At 40.5% G+C, this 26,863-nt stretch overlaps 1 protein-coding gene across 4 annotated transcripts in view; it reads left to right on the top strand.

The window, feature by feature from the left end:
• The window catches only part of DPP6 (dipeptidyl peptidase like 6), a 1,751,424-nt gene that overhangs the window by 1,490,760 nt on the left and 233,801 nt on the right, over window positions 1-26,863 (top strand). For all 4 annotated transcript variants that reach the window (XM_040352727.1, XM_040352725.1, XM_040352728.1 and 1 more), the window contains exon 7: window positions 5,430-5,517. In XM_040352727.1, the coding sequence (XP_040208661.1) occupies window positions 5,430-5,517 (88 nt within the window). The remainder of the gene's footprint in view (window positions 1-5,429; window positions 5,518-26,863) is intronic.

Below are 26,863 nucleotides of genomic sequence, written 5' to 3'. Positions count from 1 at the left end.
CTTTGGCAATAAAACCTGGAAGCTGATTGGTTACTATGCACATATGTACCAGATTCTGTGTGCACCGTTTTTTGTAAATCTGCTCATATGTGTCTGTACACAAGAGACATCTTGTAAATAGTTTAATGTCCGTAGTGTGTGCACAGGTGCAATTTAAGAGGCTTTTACATCAAGGGGCAAAAATAAGTGCTTTCTCTGCTTATGTCACCAGCGGCGATTCAGGAAGGAAAACTACTGAACATTGTTCAATATAGAGTCACAAGTCATTAAAGCTGACGCATTTCATCGCTTTGCTTTGCGGTTTTAGATTTTGCTATATAGTTGAGAAAGACTGACAAAACTTAAGATGAACAACGTTCTATTGATTATGACAAAAGTAATGCTTATTTCTTGCCAAGCAGATGGTGATTGCATGTCCACAGCTCCATTCTACAATGAGTAACATATTTCTCTGAATTGTGCTTGTCTGGCTGGGGCGCTGAGCGGAAATCCACAGCTTTAGATTCTAGTTAACCCTCTGACATCTACTACATTTGCAGCGATTGTTCGGCTGTGCGGAATGGCTCCGGCGTTAACATTCTGTTTTTTTCCCGCCTTGATGGGAAATTTGATGAGCAGCTGTGTCTTATTTCATGATGAAAGTGTGGCATAGAGCTGCCTCCTGATACAAGGGAGGATTTATACAACTGTGAGAAAACTCAGAGGCTGGAGAGAAGCTATAAATCTCACTGATTTCAAGTTGTTCTTAGGAAACTGAAACTAAAACTAGTAGAGTGCTTACCTAGGAGATTTAGTGATGAATTATTCTGGGTTAACAGAGGCTACGTTTATGATTATGATAAAAGCTGACCTTCAGGAAAACAGCTAAATAAAACAGTCACATTACATACAATACGGTAAGTTAAAAAATGCCTTACCTGCCAATATTTGTAACACTGTCCCACCAGTTTTGTCATAGCTCCCAACTGTCCCTGATTTGAAGGGACTGTCCCTGATTTGGAGAAATGTCCCGCTGTCCCTTTTTTCTCCTCATTTGTCCCTCATTTTGGTCTGATCTAAATAGATGTACAGTACAGACCAAAAGTTTGGACACACCTTCTCATTCAAATAGTTTTCTTTATTTTCATGACTATGAAAATTGTAGATTCACACTGAAGGCATCAAAACTATGAATTAACACATGTGGAATTATACATAACAAAAAAGTGTGAAACAACTGAAAATATATTTCATATTCTAGGTTCTTCAAAGTAGCCACCTTTTGCTTTGATTACTGCTTGGCACACTCTTGGCATTCTCTTGATGAGCTTCAAGAGGTAGTCACCTGGCGCAGCACCCCATCACTCTCCTTCTTGGTCAAATAGCCCTTACACAGCCTGGAGGTGTGTTTGGGGTCATTGTCCTGTTGAAAAATAAATGATGGTCCAACTAAATGCAAACCGGATGGAATAGCATGCCGCTGCAAGATGGCGACAATATGGCGACTTCAGAGGCGACCTGCAAAATGACCTCTGTATAGAAGTCAATGCAGGTCACCCCGAGCCGCCCCCGAAGTCGTACAAGAACCTTTTTCTAAGTCGGAGCGACTTGCGCCGCTCCTATTAGAATGGTTCTATGCATAGAATAGGACGCGACTCGTTAGGCGGCACCGGATACAATTTAGATTTGCTTTACTTTTCTATGTGCTTTAAGATGCATGGGTCAATTGTGATGACTTGGCATAATCTACTTATGGACACAAAGAAAGCCTCCAATGATGTTTGAAATGGGATCTAAATGTTTAGCAAGAAAAAAAGTGGCGCACACACAGCATGAAGACACTAAATGTAGCTAAAATCTGTTGTTGAAGCTTGATTTATTTGAAGCATTTTATAGAACAGATTTCAAGAACATGTAAACCTTTCGAGTCCAGTATCTTCCCCGCCCACAGACCTCCACAACCACCAGGCCAGGGTTGTATAGAAGAGTCACTTGTCCTCATCAACATGGGGACAAGGAGCTTTGCCAAACCCCCCCCCCCCCCAGGTACCCCCTCATGTGGCCTGGTGTAGTTTCCAGGCCTAGCAGACTACAAGATCAGATAAGGGTCTGGTATAGAATGTGGGAGGTCCCCCTGTAAAATCATACCAGACTTGAAGTGCCTGGTATGAATTATGAGGGAACATCCACAAGTGTTTTTTGTTTTAAGGACTTGGAAATACCTTCACCTGCAGGTGTCTTTAACAATTGCAAATGAGAAGCTGTCATGTACTGTATATAATTATAATATCACTTATCCATGTTGTTCAGCTCCTACCATACAGGTAAATGTTCAGGTGTTCATCTGAACAGCCAAGGTTCAGTCCCAACTTGTATTCAGACTGTACCTTAAGCTCATTCCTAGTTGCTTTATTACCAAATTCGGGCATTCATAAAACATGTACAGCGGTATGAACACCACAGTCATAGTATTACTTTTCAGATGTCATGTATTCTTGAATTTGAATCTCTGCTATAGAGAATATGCACTTGGGATATTTAGTATTCATAGTAATCTCCTGTTTGCTTGATCAGTTGAACTAAATCAGTAGGAATTTAGGGCCACCACCACTGACTTGCTGCAAAACATACAGCTATGATGATCAGTGTATGTAAGGTCACTAACTGTGGCTGGTGACAATCTAATTTTACAAGGTTTTAATGCTTATCTGAGAGGGTTCATGCTTCACTTGTCAGAATAATTGAATCTTATTCTTCTGAAAGATGAGACAGTGACTGGAACTGACAACACTTGTCTGTTTCCACATGTGAATTATTAGTTTTAATCATTTTCCCTCTACCTTTGCTTCAACTAATGTTGTTACATAACATTCATTTTAATTACAAAACTTAACATTTGCAATTTAAGTGAAACTATTTATTATCTTGTTGATTAAATGTGTAATTTTCCTTCATCTTAGCGACACGGAAAAATTAGGTAATAGATTGGTATTAGTGGGTTGGGTAGAATTGCTCATAAGAAAAAAATGGTCACAGGAGATTACTAATTTAACTTCCATTCTTTGGTGAAGTTTCCACAGTTTTGCATACTCAAATTGGGATAAATGGCACAGGATTAAATAAAGAATTATATTCTGCAAGTTTTCAAACTCTCATAGGTTCCTATGTCAGGAACCGAATGAAGCACTCCTCTCCTACATTATTTTTAATGAATATTCCCTTGTGTTTTATATAGCTTTATTTTTTTCTCCACATTTATATGCAGGCCAAGCTTAGAGCAAAAGTAACTATGGCAGGGAATGGTACAAAGGCTCATATACATGGCTGGCTTTAAGAGCACATGTGAGCTGTGAACATTTATTCAGAAAGTGGCTCACAGAGACTGGAGATCTAAAACACTTAGGCCTCGTACACACGGCCGAGTTTCTCGGCAAAAACCAGCAAGAAGCTATTTTTGCCGAGGAAACCGGTCGTGTGTACACTTTTCAACGAGGAAACCGCCGAGGATCTTGTTGGGCCAAAAAGAAAGCATGTCTTCTTTTTCCCCGGCGGCAATGGGAAAATTTAGCTCGCCGAGACCCTCGGCGGCTTCACAAGGAACTCGACGAGCAAAACGATGTGTTTTGCCCGTAGAGTTTCTCGGCCGTGTGTACGAGGCCTCAGATACAAATAACATGGTTAATACTAATGAATGAAACAGAGGGATTTTGGTAAAAACCGTGCCCTTACAGTTTTACCTTGGTGCCCCCTTTAACGTCTTATGCAGTATGAAGACCCAATCCACCAATTATACTATTTGAACCATCTGCCAAAATCTTTTACAAAGTGACATCTCTCTGTCATTATCCTCCTCTTTCCTGAAAACCTGTGAAAACGCTTTTACATCCAGGAATAGACGGCAAACAATTCCAATAACTAATTTGTTCCCAGATTTTGAGATCACAAAATTTTATTTCTAACCAATAATGGCCCTTGCTGGAGAAAATAGCAATGCAATTCAGACTGGAAATGTTTTGATCCAGGTAAATGGTTCAAATCCCTCCACCAGTCTCACAAATTTACCTATCCACTCACCTCATTCAAAAGCAAATGTGAAAAAATTTAACCACTTCCATCTCTATATTATAAATTGCCGAAAAACTATACCCCTACATACTTAACTGAGCAATAGAGAAACCTACAATTACCTTTCCTATTGAAACAAAAAGAAAACACACTTCATCACAGACTCAAAACCTTGAACCAAAATATCAGGAGTCTGGCTTTAAAATTTTAGGTACAGGATGTCACAACTTCTCCATCATATGCTTCCAGCGACTCTAAACACCTGCTGGAGGTGTTGTCAGGCCAGAAGAGGTATCCCACATATCTGTTGCTCCTGCAACACCCTCAGACCATTTTGGGAAAAGGTTTGGCTCAAAGCCCAAGTATCCACAGACTTCAGGAATCCTGCTGACCCAGCCTTTTCTTTTTACATCAAAACTCCATGCCGAGAAAATCTATTCTCCCATACTTGAATAACACAGCCGGGAGCTACATACCAGTTTGTAGAGGCAACCTAATGTTACACTGTAGGTAGTCAAAATAAGCTTAATCAACTGAATGGAGAATGTTATTTTCTTGGATAGAGGAACACATAAAAAAAAAAATATGGTTCTACTGGAATAAATTCTTCTCTGCATATGAAGCCCTCTTGTGAAACAATCTTTTGCAACTAAAACATTACCATATAAAATGTGGGATGCTGCGAGCTGGACGGCATTCTAGGATGGAGGGAAGAGGTTTTTGATCCCTCACTACCACACTATCTCTTCCCCTTCGCTTTCCAATCACTGTCTCTAATGTACTTCTCCAAACCTCCCCACAAAATCAAACTCACAACCTCTCCCTCACCCCCACCCTGACTGTTCAAAACAATATCAGTAATTACTAGCACTGTTGAATTAAGTTGTGTAGTATGAATGACTACTGTGATGTTCTGCTGGGGGTTGCTTAGTCCCAGAAAGTCCTATTTTAAAGGAATACCTCTTAATTAAAGACATGTAGGTGGAAATGTAGGTGGCCATTGCTGACTCAGATTGGAAAAGCTGGCTGGCTCTCACATTGAAGCCTAGGCTGCGTTTATGTTTTGGGTAAATGAATGAAAAGTATTGATGGCAGCCAGGTAACTTGATTTTTTAGAAGATGATAAGCAGTGGCAGAACCTTTTTTAAATGTACTATACTTTGGTACAGTATCAATTATCATTACAGCACAGTGCTGCAATGCGTTATTCAAACTTGGGAAACATTGGTCAAATCTGAGCTAAGAGGTCTAGGAGGGCTTTTTTTTTTTTTGTATTATCATTTTTTTAAATATGGCAAGGCTGCTTTTACTAGCGGTTCACCAATGCATGGTGCTTCCTTTCTTGTTTTGCATTAAAATATATAATTTTATTTTTTTCTCTACAGTAAACTTACTGATTTAAACCCACCTGAAGTAGAGGTAGAGAAAGCATATCTCCAGTATGCTGGATGGGGCCCCAAAGGACAACAACTGGTAAGTCACATTTTTCCTAGTACAATATGTTGCATATACTGTATAATAGTGCCAAAAGCAAAGATTGCTTGTGTTGTTCAGGCACACAGACTTACTTTCATGGTTTCCTAAATACAGGTTTAAAAATGGAAAATTGGACTCTGAATGTTGCCTTTAATGTAGATTACTATTTGAAGACATTTTTACACATACAGTCAATTAGGTTTATATTTTTAGATAAACTACCAAAACTGCATATATACAGTATATGCTGGCCTTCATGGCAATTATTTTTGAGTTTCTTAGAAACTAGCAAAATAAAATGTTGAACAGAATAGAATTCCAGAGTTCTCAAAATGTCCTTAGAGTTATGAATAGCTTCTGACTAATAACAAGACAATACTTCGAGAATTAGAGGAATGCAATGTACAACATACAGCACAGCGTAAAAAGCAGAGACTGAGAGACACAATGGGCCAGATTCACAGCGGAGATACGACGGAGTATCTCAGATACTCCGTCGTATCTCTAAGGCCCCGTACACACGACCAGTTTCCTCGGCAGAATTCAGCTTCCGACCGAGTTTCTGGCTGAATTCTGCCGAGGAAACTGGTCGTGTGTACACTTTCGGCCGAGGAAGCCGACGAGGAGCTCGACGAGGAAATAGAGAACATGTTCTCTATTTCCTCGTTGTTCTATGGGAGCTCTCGGCCCGCCGAGCTCCTCGGCGGCTTCAGGGCTGAACTGGCCGAGGAACTCGATGTGTTTGGCACGTCGAGTTCCTCGGCCGTGTGTACGAGGCCTCAGAGTATCTATGCGACTGATTCATAGAATCAGTTACGCATAGATATCCCTAAGATCCGACAGGTGTAATTGTTTTACACTGTCGGATCTTAGGATGCAGTACCGCGGCCGCCGCTGGGGGGAGTTTGCGTCGTAAACCAGCGTTGGGTATGCAAATTAGGAGTTACGGCGATCCACGACGGTTTTTCGCGTTCGCTACGTCGCCGCTAGTCTAGTTTCCTGTCGCAAATTTAGTCGTCGTTTTGGGTGCCTTAACTTTACACAGCAAACGTATTGCTGTATAAAGTATGGCCGTCGTTCCCGCGTCGAAATTTAAAATTTCACGTCGTTTGCGTAAGACGTCCGAGAATCTTGAAGTAAGCTACGCACGTCGCCGATCGAAAAAATTACGTCAGTTCGCGCAAAGCACGGCGGGAATTTCGAAACGGAGCAGGCGCAGTAGGTCCGGCGCGGGAGCGCACCTAATTTAAATGGTATCCGCCCCATTCGATTTTGACCGCCTTGCGCTGGACGTGTTTACGATACACTGCCGCAAGTTTCCAGGTAAGTGCTTTGTGGAGCAGGCACTAAAACTGAAAACTTGCGGCGGTGTAACGTAAACGGCTTACGTTACACGGGCGCAATTGTACCTGAATCTGACCCAATGTGCTGAGTGGATCAGTGTAGATTAAATAATGTGCAACCAAGCACAAGTGAGGTGTGGAGTGCGTAACATACATTACATTGTGCAAAGTAGAGAAGGATGGAATAGATACAACACAGTACACAAAGTGTTAAGGTATAAAGAAGATATCTAACAGCATATTGTACAAAGTGGAGTGGTATAGAGTATATGATATAAAGCACAGCATGCAAATGGGAGAGGTGTAAAGTAAACAACATGCACTGTACATACAGTAGTATAGCCTTAAAAGCGTAGTCTCAATGGGCTTTATCTACTAAAGTTGGAAAGTGATAAATTAGTCTCACTTCTGCATAGAAACCAATCAGCTTCCAGGTTTTATTGCCAAAGCCTAATTGAACAAGATGATGTTAGAAACTGACTGGTTTCTATTCAGAAGTGAGTCTGATTTTGCACTCTCCAGATTTTGTAAATAAACCCCAGTGTACTTAGTGGAGAGCTGTACAGTATATAATGTATAAAACAACAGAGAGTGAAGAGGTCCAAAGTATATAACATAGTTTACAGCATAGATGGTGCATTGGTGCATGGTATGGAACATAGCCATACAAGATCCTGTTGGATCACAAATGCAAAGCATAATTTTACTTATGTACTGTATATCTATTTTGTAATGGCATGATGAGGAGTTGCTACACACAGGTTCTAATTGTTTTTAATTCTTGCTTATATGCCTAGAGGGTTAGAGGCATGGGTATCCCAAAAACAGGACATATGCATATCTAATCCAGCCTTCTCAATCCCTGTTCTCCTCCTACCCTATCACCTTACCCTATTTGTTCCCACCCCCTTTCTTTCGCTTTCTTATTTCTTTTGCCCCTCAATTTACTAGTCACTTCCCCTACATTCCTCTACAACTATAATATTTTCAAAGGATTGATTTTTCCAGTCCACCCTTTAAAACTTTCTAGCTATCTTGGTTCTTTATTCTACCTCCCTAGTAAAGATGGAGATCCTAGTCCCAACCCACCTGCACCATCCCGCCAGGAAGCCAACACTGCACACAGCTACTCACAGGCAGTGAGACATTTCCCGGTCTGCAGCTGCACAGACCGGGAAATGTCTCACTGCCTGGGATTGGCGGTGTGCAGTTTCTGCATCCTGGAGGGATCTGGCAGGTGGGTTGGGACTAGGATTTCGAACACGCCTGAGCCCATCTCTACTTTCTAGTTATTAACATACCCATATACAAGACACTTCCCTTCAGGCTTCAAAACTGAACACTCCCCTCTTTTAAAAGATCCACTGAAGTCTTAATATGCGTAAAATAAACAAACTCAGGTATTTATTTAGATGCTGCTAATAAACTTCTAGGTTCTTCTTTTAATCTTGAGTCTCCCCTTTAAGTTACTGTATATCACTATTAATATATGATAGAATGAATCATGAAAAACGCTTTCTTACACATATCTGTATGGGAAACTTGTTGCAATTGCAAAGATACTTCTGGTACAAATAAAGACTTAAAAAAAGGAAATATGGTCTAACTGATTTCTTTCTCATTTATTGGGCATACACATTTTATATACTGTACCTTTGTAGGCTTAAAGTGAATAACTACAAATGAATAATATAACTTAGATACATGGGGAAAACGTACAGGATATGAGACTGTATTTCCTATAGCAGGGGTCTCCAAAACTAAGGCCATCCAGCTGTTGCGTTACTACATGTCCCACGAGGCGTTGTAAAACTCTGATATTCACAGACATGCGTAGGCATGATGGGAATTGTAGTTCCTGAACAGCTGGAGGGCCATAGTTTGAAGACCCATGTCCTATAGCAAACAATTAAAATCCATCTGTCTTTTTAAAGAAGGTTATCAAATGACAGCTTGAATCTGATTGGTTGAAATGACCCAATGCCTTAAAGGTGCTAGAAATTCAGCATTAACCCATATAATGTAGTAGTGTGTAACATAAAGTAGAAAATGACAGTGGAAGCCATATACATCAGAGACCATTGTGCCTAGAATCTGTAGCTGGTGATTTATCTAGCGATCAATACTATCTATTGACAGTCTAATTTCTTGCTACAAAAGTTCATGCGATTTGTATCTAAGTAACTGTCCTTTCCAGGATAAGGTTTTTAGGTTGGATATTTTGGACCCTCATTGCTTGCTCTGTTACTGCCTGTTAAATTGCCCATACACGATTGAAAGAGATCAGATGTGCTGGCCTGATCTGTAATCTGGAGCTTAAATATAAATGGACACCTGTCTCACTCTTAGCTGAGTTATTGTGTTATTTGTTAAGGAGCGGGAAGGGAATTGTGGAACAACATAGCACAGAGAAAGTAATGTTCTTTAATCTTTATAAGTGCAGCATTTTGTCAAATTTGACTTTAACATTAATTTGCCCATTGAATAAAAATGTACAGATATTGCAAATTACTTTCACTGTGCGGCACTGTAAGGCAAAAAACAAAAAAACAAAAAAGGATTGATTTGAAGTCCAGGCTCTCCCCTCCACATTAAGACAGTTGCAATGTTCACATAATCATCGCCACCGTCGCTATCATGATTTTCAGTTCTTGCTGCAATCTTGTTTATTAACAAAGCCATGAATTGAATATATTGTAAAATGACTACAGGGTGAGCTATCACAATGTCTTCATTCGACCATTTGGAGTATTTTTAAGGCCTTGTACACACGACCGAACATGTCCGCTGAAACTGGTCCTTCGGACCAGTTTCCGCGGACATGTTCGGTCGTGTGTAGGGCCGACCGGACAGTTTCCCGGCCTAGCGGACAGGTTTCCAGCGGACAAAAGTTTCTTAGCATGCTAAGAAACTTGTCCGCTGGAAGCCTGTCCATCGGACATGTCCGATGGTCAGTACGGCTCATCGGACATGTCCACTGGCCCGAAATCCCACGTATGCGTCAAAGTGATTCGGCGCATGCGTGGAAGCATTGAGCTTCCTGGTGCGCGCACGTCGCGGCGTCATCGTCGCCGCCACGTCTACGGGTATTCTGTCCGCGGGGAATTTGGTCTGATGGTGTGTACACACATCAGACCAAATGATCCCAGCGGACATGTCCGATGAAAACGGTCTGCGGACCGTTTTAACCCTCCTGGCGGTATCCCCGAGCGTGACTCGGGGTTGATTTTTTCTACCAAAATCGGTAACCCCGAGTCACGCTCGGGGTAGATATGCAGAGCCTGCAGCGCACGCTGGCTTACCTTCTCCTGGATCCAGCGATGTCACCATGCTGTGTGAGCGAGCGGGACCTCGCTCGATTCACACAGCGTCCTCCTGTGCCGCCGATCTCCGTTCCCTGCGACGTTATGACGCACGGGAGCGGAGATCGGCGCCAAATTCAAAAAAGTAAACAAACACTATACATACAGTATACTGTAATCTTATAGATTACAGTACTGTATGTAAAAAATACACACCCCCCTTGTCCCTAGTGGTCTGCCCAGTGTCCTACATGTCATTTTATATAATAAAAACATTTCTTTCTGCCTGAAAACTGTAGATTGTCCATAGCAACCAAAAGTGTCTTTTTATGTCAAAAATGGTTTTAGATCAGCTAGAAAACAGCGATAATAAATTATAATCACTTGCAGAATTGTGCGATAGCGATTTGTGGGGAAATTCGTCATAAAAAAAAAAATAATGACAGCAACAATTCTGCAACTGAGAAAATTTCAGTGATTTTGAGTTGATTACATTATTGAATAATTTTTATTTTAATTATATTATTACTTGATATAATTATTTATAATTATTTATTATATTATAATTTAAAATTTTGTTTTTAAAAAAATGTCATACCCGGGATGCCTATTAGATTCTTGTTTGGTCAGATTTAAGTGAGTTATTCCTAAAAATTACAGGCCTACAGTATAAAACGCCAAATTTCCTTGCAAATAATTGTACCGCTTTCAGCATGTTTTTTCAGAAAGAATCATACCGCCAGGGAGGTTAATCGGACATGTTGGGTGTTGTGTACGAGGCCTTAGTGTTATGTTTACTATACAGCCTATTTATAAAAAAAAATAATAATAATTAGAAAATGGGTAGCTGTATTACAGCCTATCATTCTTAGTGAGCCCATCCTAAAAATCATGTATGGATGCCTAAATGCTATGGCAAAGACTCCCAACTGCCACACTATAGCCCAAAGAGCAATGTTTATTTAGTAAGATATTACTAAAGAGATTGATGGTAACTACATTGCAGTAACCTAAAATAACCAACGAGAAAACTAGGGAAATATAGAGACTGCCATTGCTGGTCTCTGCTTTTGAAAATGCTAGTAGCTTAATTGGTTTAATTCCCGTGCAGCAGTCCATTGAAGGTAAAGAGAAAGCTGGACCAGGAGGACAGGAAACAGTGATTGGAAGCCTTTGCAGTCACCTAAATCACTTCTAAATAAAAAATAAATGTCAAGAACCCACACGTAGGTTAAGACGGAGAAGTAAATGTAGTGGGCCTAGGTAGTCAAGCAATGTGCACATCAACATCTCTCACCAGTTGTCATTTCTGGTGAGTAGGTTGACCTGTCTGTGTTACATATTTAAAGAATTAGCTGGCCAACAGACGCCCTCCCTGTCTGTGAGTCAAGTTCTGCAGCATGCCAACCAAATCTTCAAAATGACCTTCCTTGTTCCGTGCTTCCCTGTGTACTTACTTTGATGGAAACCCTCTACTCTTGCTAGGCGGTCACCTGTGGGTGACTATGGCAGCATCAATCTCCACTACCTAAATTGAGAAATGCATCTTTACGACACATTGAGGCCTATAAATAAAATCAGAAGCCTGAAGCACTTAAAATAATCAATTTTTTTTATATGGTACATCTCAGGCCTATTGATCAAGTCAGAAGGGAGGGCCTGCTAGTTTAGTGTTTTTACTTTGATTTTAATGTCTCCAAATGAAAAACACTAAGGTGAAAGATAAACAAATAAAGGTCTGAGTTCATTATGTGAATGGCACTTGGTTAAATGGGACAATAACCTAAAAGCACAAAGTGCAAGGTTATTTCAGTGTATTAAGCCTTAGGCCTCCTACACACGATAGGTTAACCAGAGGACAACAGTCTGAAGGACTGTTTTCATCGGTCAAAACCGATCGTGTGTGGGCCCCATAGGTTATTTAACCATAGGAATTAACCTATGGATTTCTAACCGATAGGTCAAAACCGATCGTTAGTAGGCACAACCATTGGTTAAAAATCCACGCATGCTCAAAATCAAGTCGACGCATGCTTGGAAGCATTGAACTTCATTTTTTTCAGCACGCCGTTGTGTTTTACGTCACCGCGTTCTGACACGATTGGTTATTTAACCTATGGTGTGTAGGCGTGACGGACCATCAGTCAGCTTCATCGGTTAACCTATGACAACGGTCCTTCAGACCATTGTCCTCTGGTTAACCTATCGTGTGTACGAGGCTTTACAGGACCACGTCAGTCAAATGTAAAAAGCCTCATGCTCTCAATATTTAAAGCATATCCAAAACCAAAACTTTATTTTTTTAAGTTTAAAAGGTTAAAAGCCATACTTTTTTATTTTTTTTTGCATTCTCTGTGTCCGATTGGGTAAATTTCCTTTAACTTCCTGTCTGGAAATACAACAGGAAGTAAGTGGAGGGCTCTCCAAAGAAAGGGAAATCTTCTCTGACCCGGTACCAACTCAAAATTTAAAGTTATATCAATCCCTAAATTTTTTAAGGAAGTTCACAGTAACATTATACAGTATAATGGTTCATCATCCTTGACACAATTTTTTTTTTATTTCTCTTTTCTAAATCTCTGACTCAAAATAAGCACACAGCTGATGAAGTTAAAGAAAAATGAAAACCCCCAGTCTGCATACTTTTTCCATTTTAATGGCTCAGAAATGATTGAAGCTTTTGGATCAACATGACAAATAGCTAACTAACATTTTCTAAAGAAGAATTCAACAATAACTTCATATGTATTTTCTCAGTATTTGCTCACAATAAAGAAAGTCTGTCTTGACAGAAAGATGGAGGAACATAGATAAACTCTGAAACAATTAGGCCTGCCTGTTATGCTAACCCAATGTTGAGCCTTGGTAACCTGGAACAAGTATGCAGATTAGGAAGAGGTTAATTGAGCTTGATTTTCCTTACGCAAATAGACAGTGCACTTTGAATGGGCAGTCGTGCTCATTTTCCCCAGCATTTAGTAAATGTGGTGAAGCTCTGCTGAATTCCATCACATCAAACAAAAATGCAGTTTTGTTATTTTCTTTGCATCTGATTGGGTATTCTTTACGAAGTAAAGCTTAGCCACAATCACCAAGCTCTAGGGACAATTATTGCAACCGCACTTGCAAAGAGCACTATTAGCCTTTAGTAAACCAACCCTTTTGTGTGCGCAATGTGCAAAAAATACCGTTTATCCCCTTCCTTTCTGCCCCCTACTATTACTGCGTGGAATATATTACATGTAAAGTTAATGTGAACCTGATTCATGAAATTTGAGCTGGACACATCTATCTAGTGTTTTGTCCTCTCTCTTCAAAGCGCTATGTCCTGTAGCTGTCTCCTGCTCCGTTCTTCTGTTATCAGTCTGATACTGTAACTCCTGACATGTTCTCTGTCACATATGATAAAAGCAGCCTGATTTTGGGGAGGATGCTATAAATAGATTAGCAGAGCCCTGAACAATTCAACGAACAGAGCTGAAAGTCTCTACCTATGAGGAGAGGGGGTGTGTGCCTTTCCTCCAATCAGCTGTCTTGGCTGTATGCCCAGGCTTCACTGCAGTGCTAACCAGGAAGAGAAAATCTTCTAACACAATCTGAACTTTCTAAACAGTATATAAATGTGAAGACAGCAGATATACATGTAAAACCTATGTAGGGAGATTTGTTTAATCGCTGTGTATCATCTGAGGCTGTTCACTTCATTGGGTATATGTGAGGATTTACACCTACTTAAAGACTTTTTTCACAAACAACAAACAGCATTGATTAGCTGTAATTTCATGCTACCAATCAAGGGATCTGGAAGGTAACACAGGATTGTTTATAAATATTTAAACTATCTTTTTTTGTATATATATACATATATATATATATATATATATATATATATATATAGTCCACTGTCACTGTGTGTTTTGGAAGGGACAGTGGGCGGGCCTCTCACCCACAGATTATGGCCCAGAAGAGACCGGAGACCTGGGGACAAGCTGGCATTGAGATAATGTAATGCTACATCCCTTCTCCCCCCCCCTCTTGTTGCTATGTCTAATTGTGTTGGTAAATGGCACATAGCATAGGCAATGGTCTGGACTGGAGACATCTCTCCGCAGGGGATGTGTATTGAGAGGCTGCCTGCTTACCATAATCTCATTATGTTTATCTGTAGTCTCAATGTACAAGTGTTCTGTTCCCATTGATTGTTCCTTGTCCCCTACCCCCTCCTCTCTATGACAAAGCTAAGGGGACTGTCCCTAACTGTGTGTAAAAGTGTATGTCTTGTATTTAATAAACAGTTTATGCTCTACATATTTAACCCTCTACACCTGTGTGGATTGTCTCATGATTGAGGGGTTAAGGGCTGGTTATGGCGAGGTTGCAGGCTGCGGGTGCGTTTGGAGCACTGATATCAACCCAGTCTAATTCAGTCTGTAGGTTGATGCAGCGTGATGCAGTGGCATTAACACACACAGTCTGGGTGCAATGAAAAGAACTTGTATTGAAGCAAAGCAAAGACAGTTCACAACAAATCCAGTAGGAAACAACTCAACTGGGAGCATGCACAAATTCCAACAGCATGGGGCATGGGGCAGAATGCAACCCAAGCAGGAAGAAGTCCAATGAAGTTGTAAACCCTATGTTTCCCTCCTCATCTGGAACCTTTCCCTGCCACTAGACCTGTCCCTGACAGACTGAGTACCTGTCCCTACATTACCCACTCACTATTGAGTGCCAAAACCTGGGGAGCAGGGACTTAAAAAGACTGCTGACCTTAAAATGGCCACCAAGGGTCACCTGGATGCAGTGAAGCCAAATGGAACACTATCTCTAGGAACCAGGAAGCCCAGAGAAATCAAGTTACCCCTGACTTCCTTTCCAGGCTGTGATGCCACTCTGGTCGGGTGCCAGCTACAGTAGAGGAAGCAAACTGCACCTGCTGACAAGTTCTCTTTGTGTTCTTGTACCTTTTAGACTCTTGGGATACCTCTTCCCAGCAGAAACATGGTTTTGGCATCATCTTCCAATGGTATGTGGTCTTGACTTGAAATGTTAAAGTCTGAGGCCCCATACACACGGCCGAGTTTCTCGGCAGAATTCAGCCAGAAACTCGATCGGAGCTGAATTCTGCCGAGAAACTCGGTCGTGTGTACACTTTTCAGCGAGGAAGCCGACGAGGAACTCGTCGGGCCAAATAGAGAACATGTTCTCTATTTCCTCGTTGTTCAATGAGGAAAGTCGGCCCGCCGAGATCCTCGGCGGCTTCAACACTAAACTCGACAAGGATCTCGATGTGTTTGGCACGTCGAGTTCCTCGGACGTGTGTACGGGGCCATAGATTTAACGTACGTCTTGTTATTTGGTTGCACTAGATAAATTTAGAAAAATTATTTCCTTCAGTTCTAATTGTGTTTAAAATAATAAATTCTCCAGCAGGAGTAATTGCTGTGGTTTCTAATATACCAACAGGTCTGTGCAGGATATAGGACAGTTCTTCTCCCCCTAAATAAGCATGTCAAAGAATTTTGAAGTGGCAAACAAATGACTGCTTTGGTCATCCAAAACGGTATACATCCTGACAGCTTTCTTTGGTTGTCCCAGAGTAAACAATTTTACCAGACATATTTTAGCAGTGGTTTCCTCTGAAAATCTTTGTGACGTAGCTCACTATATTTCAGTATTATCATTGGAGGTGGCTCTCCTTGCCATGATCTTCAGTGGATGTAGAGTCTCATTTACTGGTGCCTTGATTTAAGGCTGATACAGTACATGTTTGATGCTCTCGCATTCTGAGTACTTAACTCTAGTCTTGCAGTCTCTGGCAAAGTTCTATGTGCATGCACAACTAAAGAAAATGTCATGGTTCCTTAGAAACTGTTTGTGTTCTGCAAAGGGCTTTCTTTTAAATGAACGTCACCTTCTGAGAGAATGTGGTTTGTCGTGAATGAGAACAGTAAAAAATTGTTTTTTTTTTACCTTTCTTCACTGTCTCTGCTGGTAGTGATTGAATCTCCAGTCTTTCTTGTGAAGACAGCATTTCTAGATTCTGGGCCAGATTCTCGTAGTAGAGCATAACTTTGTGCGGGCGTAGCGTATCCTATTTACGCTACGCCTTCGCAACTTAGAAAGGCAAGTGCAGTATTCACAAAGCACTTGCTCCGTAAGTTGCGGCGGCATAGCGTAAATTGTCCGGCGTAAGCCAAATTGTAAAGAGGTGGGCGTGTTTTATTAAAATGAGCCGTGACCCTATGCAAATGAAGCGCCGATCGTACGGCGCATGCATGCGCATGCTCAGTTTAACATCGAATTTACTCCAAAAGATACGCCGGCTCAATGCCTGAGACGTGAACGTAATCTACGCACATCCCCATTCACGTATGACTTACGTAAACAACGTAAAAAGATACGCTTGTTTCGACGTCCATACTTTGCATTGGCTGTGCCTCATATAGCAGGGGTAACTTTACGCCAGACGTAAGCCTAATGTAAACGGCGTAGCAGGCGCAAGTACGTTTGTGAATCGGCGTATCTACCTTATTTACATATTCAACGTGCAAATCTATGGAAACGCCCCTTACGGCCAGCGTAAATATGCACCTAAGATACAGCGGCGTAGGAGACTTACGCCGCTCGTATCTTGGCCAAATTTATGCGTATCTGATTCTAAGAATCAGGCGCATAGATACGACGGCTCGCATTCGGACTTACGGCGGCGTATGTGGAGATACGCCGTCGTAAGTCCTTTGTGAATCTGGGCCTCTGTGTATTTTGTATTAAAATTTCTTGGAGGGCTAGGAAGGCTTGAGTCGATAATTGAGATAATTGACAATTTTTTGGTAGCTAAGAGCTGGTAGATGTGAGTTTTCTTTTGAGATTTCAAGCTCAAGAAGATCACTTATTTCTTGTAACTTCTGGTTGTCTCTGTTGGATGTTCAAGGAAAGTCTTGTAATCTTTTTAATAGGGCAAGTTCTATTAATTCGGGCTGTCATAAATTTGCTCTAATCCCACACCTGCAATATTAAGGCTTTTTTCTGGTTCATAAATGTGAACAGTTTTAAGTCTATTAACACAGTCCAGTGACTGAGAACCTAGCCATCTGGTTAACAAATCAAGATCATTCTTACAGGGTCATCAGAGGTTATCAAAATAGCACAATTAATTACTTACTTTATAGCTTGTTTCAAAACTTTGAGCTTAGCCACAGTTGCTACTTATTTTTCAAGGACTTTTAGCTTGGCTTTTGCTCATTCCTGTGCTTGGGCGGCAGGCACTGCTTCCTAGGCAGCTTGTGCCCCTGCTGTGCATGTGCCTGGGCAGCTTACGCCTCTGCTTGTGCACACACTTTTGACACTTCTGTTTGAGCAGCTTGTGCTTCCATCTAAGTGCAATAAACTTCTGTTTTTTTTTTAGCCTTTTGTTTCAGTGCAGGATTTTGCCACTTAGTGATGACCTTGACCAGTGTGAGCAGAATCTGAGCAATAATCATTGTGAGTGAGATCTTCATGATCTATTCTATAGGATCTATGAGTACCTTTTTTAAGAAGTAAATTAGCAAGATGTTGTTTCATGCTATTGTGATCTTTTGTAATCTACTTATGACATGGTTTCCAAAAATGTACCCTTCAATGTATCTTTCTTAGTTAAGAGTAGTAAAGTTATTTAACTTTTGCAGACTCTTCTGTGTTGATACTTAACAGTCTCTTAGGCCTCATACACACGACCGAGTTTCTCGGCAAAAAGCAGCAAGAAACTTGCTGGTATTTTTTTTTTTGCCGAGGAAACAGGTCGTGTGTACACTTTTCGACGAGGAAACTGTCGAGGATCTCGTCGAGCCAAAAAGAGAGCATGTCTTCTTTTTCCTCTACGGGAATGGGGAAATTTGGCTCGCCGAGATCCTCGACAGCCTAACAAGGAACTCGACGAGCAAAACGATGTGTTTCGCCCGTCGAGTTTCTCGGTCGTGTGTACGAGGCTTTATAGTTTTTATAGCTTCTTTCTAGTTTTGCAAGTGCAGTGCTCAGTTCTGTTCCATAAATAAAAATCAAATTTTCCAGACATTTCTGACCTGTTTGTTTCCCAACTCTCTTTAACCTTTCAAGGAAGGCTTAGCTGTGCATTCAGGTCTAGCAGATATCTTTACCCGTTGCTAATCAGCTTTTTCTTGGGGGAGAGAGGGTTGCTCACTGTCTAACTGTAATAGGTGTACAGATTTGTGTTTAGACATATTGGGCCAAGTCCTCAAAAGAGATACGCAGGCGGATCTGCTGTTCCGCCTGCGTATCCCTGTGCCTATCTTTGGAACTGATCCACAGAAGCAGTTTTCCAAAGATAGGCAGAAGATCCGACATCTGTAAGAGACTTACACTGTCGGATCTTAGGATGCAGTACCGCATCCGCCGCTGGGGGCATTTCGTGTCGAAATGCCGCCTAGAGTATGCAAATGAGGACTTACGGAGATCCACAAAGCTTTTCAGCTTTGTTTTTTCTCTGTAAGTTTACGTTTGCATGCGTAAAATTAGGGATGCTTTTACAAGGTGTAAACTGTTTACACCTTGTAAAAACAGACCTTTTTTTCGATCGCCGCAATTTTTTTTTTAATTTGATTTTTTTTTTTTTTCGCCGTATCTTTTTTTTTTTTTCGCCGTATCTTTTTTTTTTTTCGACGCAACTTTTTTACCCGGCGCAATCCTCAAAACTCGGCGTATCGTAAAAACACGCGATGCACATCGGGAAAAAAGACATCACGGGCATGCGCAGTACGTCCGGCGCGGGAGCGCGCCTAATTTAAATGGGAATCGCCCATTTGTATTAGGAATGCCTTGCGCCGGACGGAGTTAAGTTGCACTGCCGAAAATTTCCAGGTAAGTGCTTTGAGGATCGGCACCTAACTTGGGAGATTTGCGGCAGTGTAACTTAACTCGGAAAAGTTAAGTTAAGCACGTTTTTTGAGGATTTGGCCCATTGTGCAAATGTGAGCAGTATAGCTATATATGTGTGTAGTCACAAGTTATGCAGAAAGCAAGTGTTTGTTCAGAGCAGAAAAATTAAACAGTCTTTCACAGCACAGCAATGCCAACAGCAGACAAGGTTCAGTATTTAAAAAAAATCCAGTGTAGACATAGCACTTTAAACTTTAAAGTTTTTCTTCTAATTTGTAAGAAAAAACACATGAGAATGTTGTAGCAGACTGTAATCTGATTCTAAACTGCATCTAAGCAGATGTCTGTAATGCAGCAGGTACCCAAATAGATTGCAGACAAGGACATGTGCTTACTGAGACAACGGGAAAGATTCAGAAAAGTGTGTTAAACTTTCAAAATATGTCTTATGGTTCTGTTTTAAAATGCTGCTTTATGAATTTACATACCTCCTTAGTCTTACTCTTCCTAGACAATATGGTTGGACACCTGCTAATTTGGCACCATCCATAGGCAGCTTAAGTTTTCAATAAGACACAAAGGTTCAATCCGAAGCATTTAACTTCAGATAAGTGCACTGCAGAGGTATTGGCCGGTCTTTTGAAGTGTAAGAAGCCAATGACTTTCCTAAGCCCTACTTTTGTGAAGAACTAAGACTGACTAAGTTAACATAGAAGAAGCAAAGAGAGTTTAGCTAGGACTGAACTAACAAGCACTATACGGAGGGGAAAACAGATGGAGATACCATATCACATAAGTAAACACATTGTTGTGACCCTAAACCAAAACTAGATGCAACAGAATAATAGAAACCTGAAACAGTTAAAGAGGAACTCTGATCCCAATTTGGCTTTGCCCCCTCTCATGCCATGGTGTGTGTGCAGATGTGCTGAAGGGCTTCAGGTTCTGACAATGCCTTTTGGCACATCTGCGCACTTACAGGAGATTTTCTTGGATGCTCTCTGCTCGGCAGCATTCAAAATATTCACTTAAACACTTAGCGCAACTATATCTAATCAATTTTGTTAGGACAAATATGGGTGCCCGAGGGGAAAAAACTCTGTATAGTAAGGTTCAGAGTTTCAAGCTATACTGTGTACAGGCAGTTCATATGACTAAAGTTACCTGTTTGTGATGACTGACCCAATGTATTCTCTGTATTTGTAATTTATGACAGATGCTGATGTTTCTTTGTGTTCTCATAAACTTCTTTGACAAAAAAAAAGTCGGGATCGCTCTAGAACATGGACTGATTGAGTGATGTCAGCTGAAAGCAGACTTTAGCTTTGGCCCTACTTCTCCTTTAAATGAATGTTTCAGTCCATGCGTGTACAATTAAATGATAATCAGTGTTCCTTTTTAATCAGTTTCTCAGGCTGCTACATCTGCTTATTACACACACAAAAAAAAAAAAAACGCTTAAAGTGCCATTTATTTTATGCTTAGCCTATGTGATGTTAACTTATTTAAGCTTCATATGCAGTTCAAATATATGCAGGGATTAGTGGCTTGACTAATGGCTACATCAGTGAAGAGTAAGCACTCTAGCTAAAAGCTAGCATACTAGCTACAAGTGGTTTTGGTCACTAAATTTTACAAATTACTAAATTAGGGGTAGACTATCTTTTTGTACTTTTTCTATGGAGGAAAGGCAGCATAGACATCTCATGCTTAGCAATACAATCATGACCTTGAAAGAGAGGACATAAGTTTGGTCCTAGAGGCTATGGATATTCCAATGAATTTGGGCAGATGTTCTTGCTGTTTATTGCCGAATACTAGCAGTATGACGCTTGCAGTGTGTATTGGAGTCATTAAGGTGAGGTGCTCGCTGTTTGTGCTAATGAAAATGTAAATTTAAAGTGGTTTGGAGTGAAAATTATATGAACTGAGAGTATTCAGAGAATTTCGCAAGGTCCATGGCAATTTTCATTTTATACTATGGGGAGCCCCTGAATATTATTCTATTTACCTAAATATCAGGAAGAAATCTTTGCCGTGTAGAGAAAAGCATAAATACTAGTCTCTCTAAATCAGGTGGCTAATGGTCAATAATAATAATAATAATGGCCAAATGTGCCTTGCGTTGAACTCAACTTGATGTATATATTTTTATTAGCATGCATTATTGCTTTAAGATTATTGCTTGCAACCATAGTGTGTATATATTTACTTTAATATTATATTCATATAGCAAAAATAGATATACAACAATTGTGTAAATAACATTTGCAAACATGTAAAACATATACTGTATAAAAAATTAAACCACGTTGATTGAAAACCAATACAGTCAAAAGAAGTAAGCATTAGCAACAAATAAAAAAATGTTTTTTAGCTATAGTAAACTAATAATTGCTTAACTGTAGACAAAACTTTTTTTTCATTTTGGATAGAGTAAGGGAGGGTTATGGCCTCAGTCATTTTTTATTTCTCCTATCTGTATCCCCACCGGAGAGGTTTCCATTCACTTCCTGTCCGATTGCAACAGCTGGAGGTGTGGGGAAATCCCTCCAAACAAGGGAAATCCCTGGTTGTCACCAGGGGGCTTATTTACTAAAGCTGGAGAATGAAAAATCAGGCTCACTTCTGCATAGAAACCAATCTGTTTCCAGTTTATTTTGCCAAAGCTTAATTGAATAAACTAAGGTTAAAATCTGATTGGTTTCTATGCAGAAGTCAGGTTGATTTGGCACTCTCCAGCTTTAGTAAATAAAGGTGTCCATATTGAAAGATTTTCCTTGTATTTCAATTTTGGTGACAACCCAAAATTTGTGTTGAATCTCCTAAATGGGGGCACAAACAGCACAAAAAAAAAGTAAAAACCTAAATGGTGTTTTCCATTCCAAAACGAAAAAAAAAAAAAAATGTTTGCCTTTTGTTATACTTTAATTCTCATGTTAAAAGCTGGTCTTGCATGTTATATCTCCTTTAGGTTTTTAAAAAAATGATTAAATGTGTTGCTCGATCCAAGCAATCCTGTAAAGAACCAGGCAGGTCCTAGCGCTATGTAACTGAAACACTAATTGTCCAATCAGATTGTAATGCATGTGTGCAGCTTTAAAAAGGTCTTGTATGTAACTTACATAAAGCAAAATAGTTTTTTTTTTTTTTGACAAGTCTTCTACCGCCTTGTGTGAATGTGGCGGTCATACTGCTCTACTCTTGTTAGCAGGAAAAATAGAGACCATTACAGTGCCCTACTGACATGGACCACAGAAGCTGCTTTATAAGAACTAAGGGCCAGATCCACGAAGCAGTTACGCTAGCGTATCTATTGATACGCAGCGTAACTTCTAGGTTTCTCCAGCGTATCTTTGTTTTGTATCCACAAAACAAGATACGCCTGAAGCTGGGCTAGATCCGACTGGCTTAGTACGCCGTCGGATCTAAGGTGCATATTTACGCTGGCCGCTAGGTGGTGCTTCCGTCGATTTCCGCTTCGAGTATGCAAATTAGCTAGATAAGCCAATCCACAAACGTAAGTTGGCCCGGCGCATTTTTTTACGTTGTTTACATAAGGCTTTTTTCGGCGTAACGTTACCCCTGCTCTATGAGGCGTACGCAATGTTAAGTATGGACGTCGGGCCAGCGACAAATTTTCCGTTGTGTACGTCATTTGCGTAAAACGTTCACGAACAGGGCTTTGCGTAGAATTAAGTTCACATCGAAAGCATTGGCTTGTTGCGGGTTAATTTGGAGCATGCGCACTGGGATACCCCCACGGACGGCGCATGCGCCATTAAAAAAAAAAACGTAATTTACGTGGGGTCAAGACGTATTATCATAAAACACGCCCACAACTTAGTGATTTGAATTGCGCGCCCTTACGCCGACACATTAACACTACGCCGCCGTAACTTACGGCGCACATTGTTTGTGGATACGGAAAATACACTACGCCGGATGTAAAAATGTGCCGCGCTGCGTGGATCTGGCCCAAATTATGCAATTCCATATTTGGGTGGGACCTTTCAGGCACTCCACATATACACATATATACCAGTCTAAAAAAGTGTATTTTATTACACATACAAAAATTCCATAGAGGAGTTAAGAGAATTATACTCAATTTGTCTTGATTACTATTGTGGCCTTATTTATTGCCTTGATTTTTATATGTGTAACAAGATACATGTTATAGACTTATATATGTGTATATGTAGCGTTGTGGACATCATATGACTATAGGCGGGATGGGAAGTGTTTAAAGCGGGGGTTCACCCTAAAAAACAAGTTTCTACCTTGCCATTCAACATACTAGCGTCAGCTAAAGTATGCCTTTATTTATTTTTTGGGCGCCGTACTCACAGTTTAATCCCTTAGTTAAATTTCAGACGCCCGCGGGGAATGGGCGTTTCTATGCAGAGGGGAACATGATTGACGGCTGGCTATGGCGCGTCACGCTTCTCGAAAATAGCCGGAGTAGGACTCGGCTCTTCGCGGCGCTATACGGCGCCTGCAGACAGACTAGGAGCTGACTGCGCAGGCGCCGTGAAGAGCCAAGTCCTATTTTGGCTATTTTCGGGAAGTTTGACGCGCCATAGCCGGCCGTCAATCATGTTCCCCTCTGCCTAGGAACGCCCATTCCCCGCGGGCGTCTGAAATTTAACTAAGGGATTAAACTGTGACTACGGCGCAAAAAAATAAATAAAGGCATACTGTAGCTTGCACTAGTATGCTGGATGGCATGGTAGAAAAATATTTTTTTTTTTAGGGTGAACCCCCGCTTTAAAGATATAGGGATGTGGCATTCACAAGTAGGGTGTGACCACATGGTTATTGTTTCTAAAATAAGAGTGAAGCTATTCCCACAATAACCAAGCAAAGTGCCATGTTTCATTCTCTGACCTTCAATAGGAATATAAATAGGTAGATTAAATAATGAAAGCTAGAGCAATGGCTGAGCTGTTGGTCACAGTGGCTATGATCTCTGGGCCTGTTTTACCCCTTTTGTAGCAACTGATGGCAAGGTATCATTTTCCTTTATTCAAAAGATAAAACCTTCTGGGTGGCCATGGGCAACTTCTCTACCATTTCTTCTGTTTTATTCTTTAAATATATCTTTCTGGCAAGAGAAAAATAAAAAGCTCCACTATTGTTCTGGCTTCAGTTTTCATAAATCATCACCAAGAAAAGAGATTGTCATGATCTGATATGATGATAAAGATACCTTTTTTGGAAGTCACTAGGCCATATGGAGCAAACTCTTTCTTGTCCTAGAATAAAGATGATAAGGAAAAATACAGGCACTGGGGACACCCTGGTTAGTTTTTCATACATCCTTTAGTATTGCTGTCATTTGATGTAGTCAAATCTTGGACAAGCCAGGTGAAATGCAGCACCTGACAAGTAAGCATCTTGAGAATAGACAACACGATGAATGTTATTCTCTTTAATTATTGGACAAGACAGTCACATAAAAAATATCTGACAGGCCTAATGCAGTAAAAGGCTGCTTCCCTCCGGCACTAACCTTTCAATGGATTGTTAGCAGGTCAGAATAAAATGCTCTATTGTAAATGTGCTTCCTGAAATAAATTAAATCTCTTCTGAGCTGCTAAAGAATCTTCACAATAACGCAAAAAAAAAATCATTAGGTGGAAGACGTGACTTCAGCAATAAATTAATAAAATTTCTACCATTATGATGTAGAACAAAAATAAGCATCAGCTGTCCTTCACTAAATTACATGCATTGTATTGTTCGGGGATGAAGCTAACAAGGCAAAGCCTTGTAGCAAGTCTGTGTCTCCCTTGAGGATCTACCAACTGACTAGCATGCTGAGAAAAATGGAAGATAGTAGATGGTACTGAGTGAGCTGCCTTTGTTGCCCACATTTGGGAAATTCTAGGTGACTGGCTGTCTGTGAGTTAAGAACCTATTCACACCTCTCTGTCTTTGTGCATTGCATTAGTGCATGTGCCTTAACATGTGTTGTGTCATGTGTTCATTGAACACATAGGCTGGCAGCACACAGTAACAGACCAAAAAATTAATGTAACGGGAGGGCCCGTGGAACCCAGAATTCCTTGGAAAGTATGGGATACCCTTGCTTCAGCTCCCCATGCACCTCTTATGTCTAAATCACCCTGTGTCTATTAGGGGCATAGGGTGAGTAAGAAAATAATGGACATTAAGAATATGTCTTGGATTACTTAAAGTGGAGGTTCACCCAAAAAATACATTTTTAACATTAGATTAAGGCTATTTAAGGGGAACAGAAACGGGTATTTTTTTTTTAAATCAATGCCGTACTTACCATTTTCGAGATAGATGTTCTCCCGCCGCTTCCTGGTATGGGCTGCGGGACTGGGTGTTCCTATTTGATTGACAGCCTTCCGACCGTCGCATACAGCGCGTCACGATTTTTCCAAAAGTAGCCGAATGTCGGTGCGCAGGCGCCGTATAGAGCTGCACCGACGTTCGGCTTCTTTCCGCAACTGGTGACGCGCTGTATGCGACCGTCGGAAGGCTGTCAATCAAATAGGAACGCCCAGTCCCGAAGATCATACCCGGAAGCGGCGGGAGAACATCTATCTCGAAAACAGTAAGTACAGCATTGATTTTAAAAAAAATACCCGTTTCTGCTCCCCTTAATTAGCCTAAATCTAATGTTAAATTTTTTTTTTCGGGTGAACTCCCGCTTTAAAATGGGACAGTAATATTTATCCACAATATCTCCCAGGATATATGCCATTTTAGAAAGAGTGACTCATTCGTACTGTTGGGACATATACTGTAAGGAGGTGCTAATGTCATCACCTCCAGCCACCTGTCTGTCTGTCTTCTATAATGTAAAGGAATTGAAATATGTGAATCTATAACAGAAGACAAATCAGCGCAATAAAAACCCTAATACAAAGCAGCTGAACACTAGGGGTCAATGTAAAAAAATCCCTAAAGTGAATATAAAGGAGACAGTACAGCGCTAATATAGTCCATAAATCAAGAAATCATCCAAGTGATCTTCAAACGTGACTTATAGCTGGTACATGCAGGTGGTAACGTGAAATACAGTGAGAGACTAGTGTTGCTCACGAATATTCGCATTGCGAATATTCGACTCGAATATAGCATATTCGAGAAATCGCGCTATATTTCGAATTTCGCGGTGAATATTCGCAATTCCGAATATTCGCATTTTTTCAATTTGATTTTTAAAACAGATCACATCCTATCGACGTCTAAAAGCATTGCTGGTATGATTAGAGACCCTGGGCCGAGTAGCTAAGCTGAGGCGATCCTTTTATGTTGCCAAATTGAAAAAAAAAAAATTGCGATTTTTCGCTATTGCGAATGCGAAAATGATTGCGAATTTTCGATAACTGTGGTAGGAGAACTCTGATTGTCTCTGATGCAAAAGGGGGGGGCTTTGTGTATGTGTATGTTATGAATATTTGTATGTTTGATATTATTATTTTTTGTAAGAAGGAAAAAATTGCGCATACCTTAAAAAAGGGGAGAATACAGCAGCAACTCAAAAATGTTATACAACATAAATTAATACAAGACAGAAAATGGAGTCGCTCTACAAGAATAAAAAATATGTCTAGTGACAAGACATGTGGGCAAATTATAAAATAAGCAAGCGCAAATAACTTGTGAAATACACAGTGAAACAAATATATAAAGAAATATAGTCCCAATAATAGAAAAATAATCTTTCATAAAAATGTCTTTGATATGTGAAGTGAAAAAAAGTCCAAAGCATGCAGCATGAACGTGTTCAATCTTCAAGGTGTTTGATTGACAAATGGCTGTGACAGATGGATAGAGTAA

This window comes from Rana temporaria, chromosome 5, assembly GCF_905171775.1.
Source record: "Rana temporaria chromosome 5, aRanTem1.1, whole genome shotgun sequence".
Lineage (NCBI taxonomy): Eukaryota > Metazoa > Chordata > Amphibia > Anura > Ranidae > Rana > Rana temporaria.
This window is presented reverse-complemented; position numbering and strand designations above follow the sequence as displayed.